This window comes from Hylobates moloch, unplaced genomic scaffold (assembly GCF_009828535.3).
Source record: "Hylobates moloch isolate HMO894 unplaced genomic scaffold, HMol_V3 SCAFFOLD_10, whole genome shotgun sequence".
Classification (NCBI taxonomy): domain Eukaryota; kingdom Metazoa; phylum Chordata; class Mammalia; order Primates; family Hylobatidae; genus Hylobates; species Hylobates moloch.
Genome location: NW_026652285.1, coordinates 6,804,624 through 6,817,779, shown reverse-complemented (window position 1 = coordinate 6,817,779; position 13,156 = coordinate 6,804,624). Strand labels below are relative to the sequence as shown.

The following is a 13,156-nucleotide window of genomic DNA, read 5'->3' as shown; positions in this document are numbered from 1 at the left end:
TTCCATTACTAAAAAAGTAATTAAGAAGGTACACAAGTATGATGCAATTTTAGATGGCATCCTCCCAGAAAGTGGTCCTAATGGAGAGATGATCTGAATTCATTTCAAAAAACAAAAAACTGAACTACTCTCTTTGATACTTTGCCTTATTTTTCCTGGCAAGGACAAATAAAAAGTCTGAGCCCTTTTTTTAAAGAAAACAGGTATTTACATTTATAAGTCAACTGATTTTCAACAAGAATACCAAGACAAGTCAATGGTGAAAGAAGTCTTTTCAACAAATGGTGCTGGGACTACTGGATATCCAAATGCAAAAGCATTTGGACTGGAATGAAGGTGGACCCCTATCTCACACCACATACAAAAATGGATCAAAAGCTTAAATATAAAAGTTAAACAATTAAATTCTTAGAACAAAATATTGTAAATTTTAATGACCTTGGATTGGGCAATGGTTTCTCATATAGGACAAAAGAAAAATACATAAATTGGACTTCATCAAAACAAATGCAAATTTAACATGCTTTAAAGGACATCATAAAGAAAGTGAAAAGACGAGGCCAGGCGTGGTGGCTCACGCCTGTAATCCTAGCACTTTGGGAGACCGAGGTGGGCAGATCAAGAGGTCAGGAGATCGAGACCATCCTGGCTAACATGGTGAAATCCCGTCTCTACTAAAAATACAAAAAATTAGCAGGGTGTGGTGGCGGGCGTCTATAGTCCCAGCTACTCGGGAAGCTGAGGCAGGAGAATGGTGTGAACCCTGGAGGCGGAGCTTGCAGTGAGCTGAGATTGCACCACTGCACTCCAGCCTGGGTGACAGAGTGAGACTCCGTCTCAAAAACAAACAAACAAAACAAAACAAAAGAAGAAAGTGAAAAGACAATCTAAAGAATGAGGGAACATTTTCTGCAAAGAATATATCTGATAAGTGACATATCTAGAATATAAAATAACTATTACCACTCAGTATTGAAAAGACAAATAATTTAAAAATGGACAGAGACACACAAATGGCAAATAAGCACATTAAAAATGGTCAGTGTCATTAGCCACCAGGGAAATTCAAATTTCAAAATTACAAAAACTTGTAGCTAAATGTTCATACCCAAGAGAACATATGTCCACTGAAAAACTTGTGCACTAGTGTTCATACAAGCATTATCTACAACAGCCAAAAAGTAGAAACAAACTAAATATCTGTAAATGAACGATCAGATAAAATGTGGCATATGGCTAGGCGCGGTGGCTCACGCCTGTAATCCCAGCACTTTCGGAGGCCAAGGCGGGCAGATAACGAGGTCAAGAGATCAAGACCATCCTGGCCAACATGGTGAAACCCTTTCTCTACTAAAAATATAAAAATTAGCTGGGTGTGGTGGCGTGTGCCTGTAATCCCAGCTACTTGAGAGGCTGAGGCAAGAGAATCACTTGAAGCTGGAAGGTGGAGGTTGCAATGAGCCGAGATTGTGCCACAGCACTCCAGCCTGGCAACAGAGCGAGACTCTATCTCAAAAAAAACAAACAACAACAACAAAAAATGTGAACATCCTCCTCAGAAGAACACATAAGCATATAAAATATTAAATATCATTTCACAGATCTGTTTAACCATCATACAGCTGATTAACGACTCTCATAAGGTTTTATGAGTTTTTAGTTTAAAATTCCTGTTTTATTTTTGGTTTACTTTTCATGTATATGAAGCACACCATGACTTTCAGAGTACTGCCATTCTACGACTCAGTGGGTGAGAACTGTGTGCAGAGAATGAAAAAGTCACAAGTTAGTTCATTGCATATATATTCACTGAGTGTCCACTATGTATCCGGCACCAGCACACACCCTAAAAACATCATAGTGAACTTTTCCATCTTATGGAGAACCCAGAAAAACAAAGATAGGTTTAACTTTTAATGTAAGCTGAACTTAGAACTCACACTAACCTATCGATGAATTCTCATAAATATTACAAACTTGTTTCTTCACATAAAAGCGGAGCTCCTCTTTCAAAACTTAAAGATAATTTTGCATTTTAAAGTAAAATTTGCATTTCCATTTGTTCTATTTGTTATTAATCATTAACATAAATGAAGAACACATTAAAACCAAGAAATAACACTAAGATTATAAGAAATATGTTTTCTCCTCCAAGTAAAAACAGAGGCCAATGGAACAAGATTGCTTACTGTACACTCCTTTGATCTCTCTGGAGACTTCATATCTACCTTTCAATTTAAGAACACTGAAAATGACTGCTAATGACATCTATTGGTCTTTGTCTTTTGTTTTCCTAATCATACATGGGTTTTGGATTTCCACATCAGACAGCTGCTCAAGGCGACTTTTTCTTTATATCCAAATTCAAAGGTGTCTCCTTTCTCATCATATTGGATGCGTTCCATTAACAGTCCTCTATCAGCTCTCTTTACCTGTTCCTTCCACCCTTTGGCACAAATTCCCATGATGCTTGCTCTGATGGACACAGCTGTCTCTACTTATTTTACAGTCCCTTCATTGTATTCACACATAACCAATGCACTAAAAAGGCATTATACAAAACCTTTTCAAACTATTTTAGAAGATAACTGCTTGTATGATCAAAAAAACATCCTCATTAAGTGGAGATCTTGTCATTCGACATGGGCTATGGTCCTACCTTAAGAACTAGGTACCAATAAATGGAGAAAAACTATGTGCTACCGGCAAATGAACTACCACAAATGCTATCTCAGTATGCCCTGTCCCACCTGCTCCCTACATCCTAGTATCCTGTCCTCCAGTCTCTATATCCTATACCTTTCAGTCTAACAGGCAAAACAAGCTTACAGGCATGGGATTCACCTGACAAAAGTTTCAGTCTGTATAAAGGAACAGGGAGAAGAGGAGAAACTGGAGGAAAATAAGATTCTTTCTACTTATGAAGTAGCACCCTTTGTTCCTTAATTTTAAAAATCTGGTCATGGTAAATGTTGTTCTAAATAATGATATAAATCACTTTAGAGGAAGCTGTAATTTCAAAGAAAATCAGCCAAATTCCTTCATTCAAATATTTACAGAATATCATCAATCTTACCAACCTAAAATCATATGTCATATGCATCAATTTGACCCCTAGGGTTTTCAAGAAAAATAACTTGTAACTAAGAATGACATACCTCCTAACAGAAATATGAAATAAAATACATTACTACTATTGGTAAGGGTATTTGTAAATGAACAGGTAAGGGGGACCTGTAGTGAAATGCTACATCAAATTGTATCCAGAGTATGAAGAAAGAAATCACAAACATATGTTACTGTTGCTTTCTGAACTTTTTCACATTAAGTGTATATTGAAATATAATATACATGCAGCATTACCCAAATCAACAAAGTGAACACATATTGAACACATAAATAACCAGACAAAAAAAGGACATTACAGATTCCCCAAAGCACCCTCTTATACTCCCTTTCAGTCACTATTCTTCCCAAGATATGCACTATCCTACCTTCTGACAACTATATTAAAATTAAGAACATCTTTTCTCAAAGACATTACTGGCAGGGCATGGAGGCTCATGCCTGTAATTCCAGCACTTTGGAAGGCCAAGGCGGGCAGATCACCTGAGCTCAGGAGTTCAAGAACAGACTGGACAACATGGTAAAACCCCATCTCTACTAAAAATACAATAATTAGCCGGGCGTGGTGGTGCATGCCTGTAGTCCCAGCTACTTGGGAAGCTGAGGCAGGAGAACTGCTTGAGCTCAGGAGGTGGAGGCTGCAGTGAGCCAAGAACATGCCACTGTGCTCCAGCCTGGGCAAAAGAGTGAGACTCCATCTCAAAAAAAGAAAAAAAGACATTACTGGACCTATGTACATAGTTAATTACACTTATTTCCAACATTTATTCTCAGAAATGACAGAATGTACTTTTATTTACTACTCTTTTTTCAACATTTTAACCATTTAAGTAACATACATTTCAGATTTTATGAAATCCACACTAAACAGATTTTAAGGAATGCCCAACCCATGACAGCCAGTATGCAAACATTACTCTGAGAGAACAAGTGATAATCTTTGTGGGTCAGGAATTACTAAAAATTCATCACTGTGGACCTCCAGCCACCCGACCAGGACTTAACTAAAAGCTGCATTTCACTTTTAAAGTACCTTCTACAGTACCACAAACACCATTAATCCCTCTAGGTCTCTTCCTCCTGTAGTGAAGAATTCACAGAATACAAGAGAGACTAATGCTTTAACAAAACTTGTTTCATCTATTCAGTGGTCCAGCAATTCAGGTGGAAGTATTCAGGAATACATGGCAAAGATGTCCCAAAAAGACATTAAGGAAAAAGGAAAGCATGAAAGGCATTAAGAAAGAGTGCTAACAACTCAGTCTGCTGTTCACGTTTATCAGATTTGACTTATGTTTTGTGCTTACTAAAAGTTTACAGAACAGAAGATCCCATTTTCAAAGGGGAAATCCTTTAGAGATAGACAGGAGAGATATCACAGATACGAGAGAGATACTCAAGAGCTGACACCTATGAAGACATAATTTTCTAACAAACTCATCCTTTCCAAAATTTCTGGATTTACCCCAATGTGACTTGTAAGAGAGAAATTTCATTCATCTATGCATATATATATATATATATGTGTGTGTGTGTGTATATATATATATATATCATTTCTTAAAATATTCACCACTTACTTTTAATTTCCAACTCAGACCTATAAAGATCTGTACTGATACTATATAAATAATTTTCTTCATCTGATAACTGTTGACAGAGAAGCACTACATTTTCAGACATACTATTATCACAAACATTTTCATTAACTAAACATTCTGAAAAAGAACCACTTGTGCTTTGAAACTGAACATAATTTTGATAAATGTATTCATCTTTAGTGAACTAGGTTTTATTATTAAAAGAACAAAAAAATCATTAATATTTTTATGTTGGCAAGGACATAATAGACACATTATGCCTTCCATGGTAAAACTTTATTTCCTCAATCCAAAACAAACTGAGTAACTCTTCTCTCAATGAGATTACTGTCTAGCGGCAAACAGAAAACGTATACAAGATAGAATGTAAGTGCCTTAAGAGAGGCAGAGATGACATACTACAAAAGCATTCCCAAAGGTTGTTGGTTAGCAAATGAGGTCTGTTATCAAATAAATATGGGAAATAAAGAAATGTATTAAATAAATTTAAACAGACAAAATACTAATCACCATTGCTAGTCTCAACAGAAGGTAGCATTTCCTAAGCATATTTGACCAGGGCATCCTGATTTGCAAAGTATGTTGAAAATCTAATGTTCTACAAACAGACAGTGGGAAATGTTATCTTTAGGGAATTTAGAAGGAGAAGTTGCTGTAAGCTAAAGGGGTCAAGAAAGACTTCATATAAGAATTACTATCTACACTGGGCCCAGAAAAGACATATAGGATTAAAACATCATAAAGAGAAGGGGTATTAGTGAAAAGGCCATTCTGGTCACGAAGACAAAGGAAAAATGTACCTCCAACAAAATGAGAATAATGAGTGGTCCAAATTAAATGGGACATAAGAAGCATGAAAATTAAGTTGTAGAAAAGATTTAGTAAGGACGCTAAACTTTCACAAAGTAGGTTTTGGTGTACCAAAAACCTTGGGAGTTTCATTGGTAGTAAACGGACAAGATAACCATATATCTGTGTTCGCTCAGGACTTTACAAGTTTACATATGTTGATCAGAGTTAAGTCCAGTATGGCAACTGTGCAAATCAAAAGACTGCAGTTTGGATGATAATTATATAATCACTTGGTAATTTTTCAAAGTTCTTATCTTTCAGACGTAGATAATAAATATGTACAAGTTAAATTCTATAATGTCTGCAATATGCTTCAAAATAATTGGGGAAGGGGTACAAATGAAAAAGACTGTCCATTATTTGATAGTTGTTGAAACTAGATAATAAATGCATGGGTGTTTATCATACTACTACTCTAATTATATACATGTATATATTTCCCAAAATAAAAAGTTATTGTTTATGGCCTTTACAGGAAAAGAAATGGCATTATCTGTGGCACTAGAAATTTAATTAAGATACAGTATTTTTGCCATAGCACTATATTATCACATGTTTACATAATAGGCCAAATTATTGAAAATTGAAGACATTTATATATTTAAGATATATTTAACCATTTTAAGATGACTAAAAATACATTTTTTCTGCAAGAACTTTCAATTTCAAATAGCAATAAAAACTAGGAAGAATACATACTCTATTCTCTCTTCTGAGTAAAAGGTTTTTTCACTCTTTTCTCTGTCATATATGGTTTAAATTGAGAAATTATAGTAAAATTGGTAACATGAAACTGCTAAATTGCTTTCTTTGAAAATGTGCCAACTTCTATACTGATTCTGCAAATATATTTTCCAAGGCTTTACGTGTTTACATTTTTTTCCATCATACAGAAAATCTGTAAGTTGACCCAAATGAGGACTTACCACAAATTCTCCTATTAGAAAATCTCAAGCTGCCAAATACTCCCACAGAAAAGCTGCAAATATGATCAATTTACAAAAACAAACAAAACTTTTAAAGGAAATTGTGCTTACAGCCTTATAAGTACGTAAGTTTATTTAACAGTATTGAAGATTTTTAAACACTATTTTAAAATATAAGTCCTTATTTGAAAAATATATTTTTTTCACCTTTTGGTTAAATGACAGATACTAATGTTAGTAGAAACAAATTTTGCTTATATGTAAGGGTATAATGTATAAAAGTATGGTATGTTAAGCAATTTAACAACTGCTTTGAAAGTATGAAACAGCTACATGAAACTAAATCACAAACTCAAGGAGAGTACATAAGGAGAAAGTGAGGTAACCTACAACAAAGCTTGCTTAGTAATATAAAGAAAATGTGTCGGAAAGTTGAAAATATATATCATACAAGTATATTACTCAATGAGAATATCCACAGAATCACAAGAAAATCATCAAAATTGAAAACATTAAATACCATCGAGAAAATTACAGTTAGTTTGCTGATTGTGTCAAGTAAGTAGTATAAACCCAAAGGCATAAGAAGGGAAAAAAAATTGGTACATACTTGTGACAAAGAATTTCTTCGTGAAAGTACAGCTATCAAAGGCAGCAATTTTCTCCTGCAAGACTACGACAAGGATCCTAAAATTAGAGAGAAAAAAAAAAAAACAGAAAGAAAAAAAGTGAATGTGAAATTCTGTAAGTGGAATCAGAAATGCATTATATCGTCTAGATGAAAACAAGTGCCTAGTAATGCAGTTTTAAAATTAAATATTTCCTATAATATTTAGGCTAGAAACTTCTGCCTCTTAAAATGTGTAAAAATATAAACCACAAAATCCTAGATATAATTAAGATAGAAATGACTAGAAGAAAAGTGATGGAAGAAAAAACTACCACCTCAAAAAATGTTTGTCTTTTAATAGTTTTGTTTCAGCCAGGCATGGTGGCTCATGCCTACAATCCCAACATTCCTGGAGGCCAAGGGAGAAGGATCACTTGAGCCTAGGAGGTTGAGACCAGCCTGGGCAACATAGGAAGACCCTGTCTCTATGAGAAATAATACAAATAAATAAGCCAGGTGTGGTGGTGTGAGCCTGTAGTCCTAGCTACTCAGGAGGCTGAGGCAGGAGGATCACTTGAGCCCAGGAGGTCAAGGTTGCAGGGAGCTACAATCGCACCACTGCACTCCAGCCTGGGCAACAGCAAGATCTTGTCTCTAAAAATATAAACACATAAAATAAAGTTTTGTTTTCATTTATTTTTGAATCGAATAAGTCTACAGTAAGGATGGATAAGATCAAGCCCAGCACAGTGTTGCACACCTGTAATCCCAGCTACTCAAGAGGCTGAGGCAGGAGAACCACTTGAGCCCAGGATATTGAGACCAGCCTAGGCAACATAGTGAGATCCTATCTCAAAACAAAATGAAAAAAAAAAACAATGGAGAAGATAATAAATTGTTGGCTATCTACTAAAGTGTTTTTCCAGTGATGTTTTATTCATGGTATTAAAGATAAAATGGATTTATGTAACCCATCACTTTAAGTTTAAATGGCAGATGAATTTCCCAACTGCTACTCATAAATATAAGTCATTTCTGATTGACTCAATATAGCAAAATTCACTAAGAATCTGTAAAAGCAATATTTTTCTCAATGCCCGAGATTTATAAATAATTAGAAAATAATTTAGTTATAAATACTTTTTTAAAGCAAAATTCCTAAAATACATCCAAAGCCACTACTTTATATTGTGCTATCCTTGCAGTATATTAATATCAATAGCCAAGCTTAATATTTACTTTAAAAAATGAAATAAAGATTATAATTGTTACTAAATATTTAACAAACTAATAGCTTATTTTTCAAAATTGGAGGCTAGTAAATCTGAGCAACAGATGCTAATGAGTAGAAAAAAAGGAAAATGTATTATTTCATATGCATGCTTTATTAATTTTGTTCATCTTTAAAAACAACAATTTCATTTACTGATGCAGAATAATTCTAATGAGTGACTACTGTTAGATCTTTGCGATTTTTTTTTCTAGTTGGGCCTGTTAAAAACTTTTCTCTATATATTTTACTGGGTTGCTTCTTACTAATAAGTGATAATTTGCTATACATGTGTATATGTACTCTGAATATACAAAAAGATAGAGATAATATCCTTATAAAGGAGATAATATGAAATTTTAGAATTACTCAGTTGTAAATTCCATTTCTGTTCTGTTACTATACTAAAGCCTCAAACCACCTTGCCTACATATTATATCAACTTAATACCCTTTTAATGCCCTGACAGAAGAAAAGGCATTTCCATATTTAATTACCAATGTCTGTACTATTCCTCTACACACAGTGTTTGACAGAAAATATCAAATAATGAAACACACACACAAAAAAAAATATGCACCATTATTAAGAGTCAATGGAACCAAAGAGAAAGTACTTAAGGGGTGTTTGTGTGTATGTGTGTATATACATACAGATATATACATACAGATATATATGGGGGGGTGTGTGTATATGTGTATATACATACAGATATATACATACAGACATATATGGGGTTTGTGTATATATACATACAGATATACACATACAGATATATATGGGGTGTGTGTGTGTATGTGTGTATATACATACAGATATATACATACAGATACATATGGTGTGTATGTGTGTATATACAGATATATACATACAGATATATATGGTGTGTATGTGTGTATATACAGATAAATACATACAGATATATATGGTGTGTATGTGTGTATATACAGATATATACATACAGATATATATGGTATGTGTGTATATACATACAGATATATATGGGGTATGTGTATGTATATGTGTATATACATACAGATAGATATGGGGGTGTGTGTGTATGTGTGTATATACATACAGATATATATGGGGTATGTGTGTGTATGTGTTTATATACATACAGATAGATATGGGGGTGTGTATGTGTGTATATACATACAGATATATATGGGGTGTGTGTGCATGTGTGTATACACATACAGATAGATATGGGAGTGTGTGTATGTGTGTATATACATACAGATATATACATACAGATATATATGGGGTGTGTATGTGTATATACATACAGATATATACAGGGTGTGTGTGTACGTGTATATATACATACAGATATATACATACAGATATATATGGTGTGTATGTGTGTATATACATACAGATATATATGGGGTATGTGTGTGTATATGTGTACATACATACAGATAGATATGGGGGTGTGTGTGTATGTGTGTATACACATACAGATATATATGGGGTATGTGTGTGTATGTGTGTATATACATACAGATAGATATGGGTGTGTGTGTGTGTATGTGTGTATATACATACAGATATATATGGGGTGTGTGTGTATGTGTGTATATACATACAGATATATATGAGGGTGTGTGTGTGTATGTGTGTATATACATACAGATATATACATACAGATACATATGGGGTGTGTATGTGTGTATATACATACAGATATATACATACAGATATATACATACAGATATATTATATACATACAGATATATACATACAGATATATACATACAGATATATATGGGGTGTGTGTGTGTATGTGTGTATATACATACACAGATATATGTGGCGTGTGTGTGTATGTGTGTATATACATACAGATATATACCTACGGATATACATGGGGTATGTGTGTATGTGTGCATATACATACAGATATACACATAAGTGTATATATACACACACAAATGCACATATATACACACACTCTATATACACATATACACACATGCGCATAATATTCTCATTCCTTCTCATAATTTATTTTATAAACATAGAATATTAAAAACTAGAAACTGTCAGACTGGACAATGATACCATATTATGTCTACACCAACGAATTCAAACACAAAACTAGCTTAAAACTGAAAAACGGAAAAATACATACCATACGTATAGTTAACAAAAGAGCTGAAATGGATGTATTATTATCAGATAAACATTAAGAACAAGAATATCACTATTAACAAAGGATGGTTCATAAAGGGTCATAATAACCATAAATGTATGTGAACCCAATGACAGAAACTCAAAAGATTTAAGAAAAATAGAATAACAATCCTATATAATTTATCATAGAAAATTCCAAAAAAAGGAATACCTTCCTAAGGGTCTAATGAATCAAACAAAAAAACAGACAAGGCATAATAAGAAAAAGAAAATATACATGAATCTCCCTCATGAACATAGATGCAAAAATTAAATCCAGGAATATATAAAAAGGATTATAGATAATTACCCCTAGGGTGAAACCCAGGGTGTAAGAATAGTTTAACACTGGGAAATCATCTAATATAATTTATTCTTTTAACAAATTGAAAAGGAAATACATAACCATCTTCATATTAACTTCACTAAATACAATGCCCGGTTATGCAAAAAAAAAAAAAGTTGGCAAACTAGAAAATAAACTGCTGAACTTAATAATCAACACATACCCCACACTACTTCCCTATAAATAAACCTACAGCTGGAAATAAAACCAAATCTCTAGGTAGACTGATCAAGAAAATAGAGAGATTGGGCACAGTGGCTCATGCCTCTAATCCCAGCTCAAGGCAGGAGGACCACTTGAACCAGGAGTTCTAGACCAGCCTGGACAACATAGTGGGACCTTGTCGCTACAAAAAAAAATGTTAAAAAAATTAGCCAGGCGTGGTGGCACATGCCTGCAGTTCCAGCTACAGGGAGGCTGAGTCAAGAGGACTGCTTGAGCTTGGGAGTTTAAGGACGCAGTGAGCCGTGATGGTGCCACTGCACTCCAGCCTGGGTGACAGACTGAGATCCAGTCCTCCCAACCCCCAAAAAGAAAAGAAAATAGAATTCATAAATTACCTACACCACTAGATGACCTACAGTCATTAAATTAACAATGTAGGAATATTACAAACAACTTAATTTCAATAAATTAGAAGACTTAATGGAAAATGACTGGGAAGACCATTGTCAAAACTATTGATAAATTATCAAAACTAATAAATGGACAAATTATCAAGACAAATTATCAAAACTTGTGCTAGAAAGAACTTTAAAACCTTAACAGACTTGTAAATATAAAATAAATTGAATTTGTGATTGAAAATGTTCCTACAAATAAACGGTATTATCTTTCATGGTTACAGTCAGAATTCACATGGCATCGTTTTTTTGTTTAGGAGTCAAGACTTGAGTTTTTTCTGTATCAATATCTGAGCGCTGGAGCAATACTTACCGAAAAAACTTACCTGCAGCGGAACCTTTATAAGTCACATGTCCATAGAGGGTTGTGTGTGTCTAATCTGAGATTCTATTCTGTTGCATTGGTACACTTATCTATATTTTCATTAGCATCAGACTTTATAAATTACTGTTTTATTGGGGGGTTACAATGGGGGAGCGATAAATGTTGAGTCAGTGTTGCTATCTTGTTTCAGTAAGGTTTACATATCTTCTCTTTATTACATTTATTTATTTGAAGACTTATTACCCTTAAAATTGCCTGCCATACTGACAGAAGGAATTTTCAAGGATACATCTGTTCGTGCACACTTCCCGAGACCCTTTTGATCCCTTAGTGCTTTAAACTACTAGGTCTCCAACCGAGCCTATGCTTCAGGGAGTGAGCTATAGTTTACTTACGTCCCTTCTGCACCAATAAATTCCCACCATAGTCTCCTTTCAGACATATCATACACTCTTGTCATATCACCTCTTGCAAGGGCTCCTGAATAAGCTCTACCTTCCTCAAATTCAAAATTTCTAGTTGTAGTATTCACTCTTGCGCAGTTATGAATTAAGCATGGGCTACAGGTGATTTCATATGCTCCATTTATTGATACGTATGCTTTTTGGAGAATGAGAAGCAATTCAGATATAGGTGACTACATTTATCTGTGGGGGACCTGAAACCTTTAAATGTACCTAAGCAACTGAGCAACTATATTTTGCGATTAATTTTCAGATGATATACAACTACAGTTTTGATTTCCTCTTTAAAATGGAGCAAACATTTTAAATTAAAGAGGAAAGCAAATAAGAGAAAGAGTTTTGTGTTGTTGTTTTTTGACTTCTAGTATATTTATGTAATTGAAATACAAGGAAGCAGTGGTCTAAAAATCTTCTCTGTACTTTTTAGAATGTGTTCATGTTACTTTTTGACCAAATAAAATGTAATCAAGTTTGTGACAGCACAAAGGACAGTTCAAGGTTAAATATGTCTGCAGGACCTACCCATTCAATAATGTTGTTTAACACTTCTATACCCTTCGGACCAACCTGATGTGTCACGGGACAATCATATTATTCTAGCAATAATATATTGGGTATTTTTCCTACGTCCTATAATTTTCATCTTTCTATGCTTGAATTCAAATATTTCTCTTATTAGTATCAAAACCCACCTTCCTTTTATTTGTATTTGTTAAGTATGTCTTTGCCCTCCCTTCTACATTCAACCTTACTGAGTCACGTTTCAAAACATCTCTTTAAAATCTAACCTGTGAGTCTTTTGCTTCACTTAAATTTATTGAAATGGCAGAAAACA

At 34.0% G+C, this 13,156-nt stretch overlaps 1 protein-coding gene across 1 annotated transcript in view; it reads right to left on the bottom strand.

The window, feature by feature from the left end:
• BCAS3 (BCAS3 microtubule associated cell migration factor) overlaps window positions 1–13,156 on the bottom strand; it is a 703,975-nt gene that overhangs the window by 491,744 nt on the left and 199,075 nt on the right. Inside the window, exon 9 of the mRNA XM_058445347.1 lies at window positions 7,116–7,192. Coding sequence (XP_058301330.1) covers window positions 7,116–7,192 — 77 coding nt within the window. The remainder of the gene's footprint in view (window positions 1–7,115; window positions 7,193–13,156) is intronic.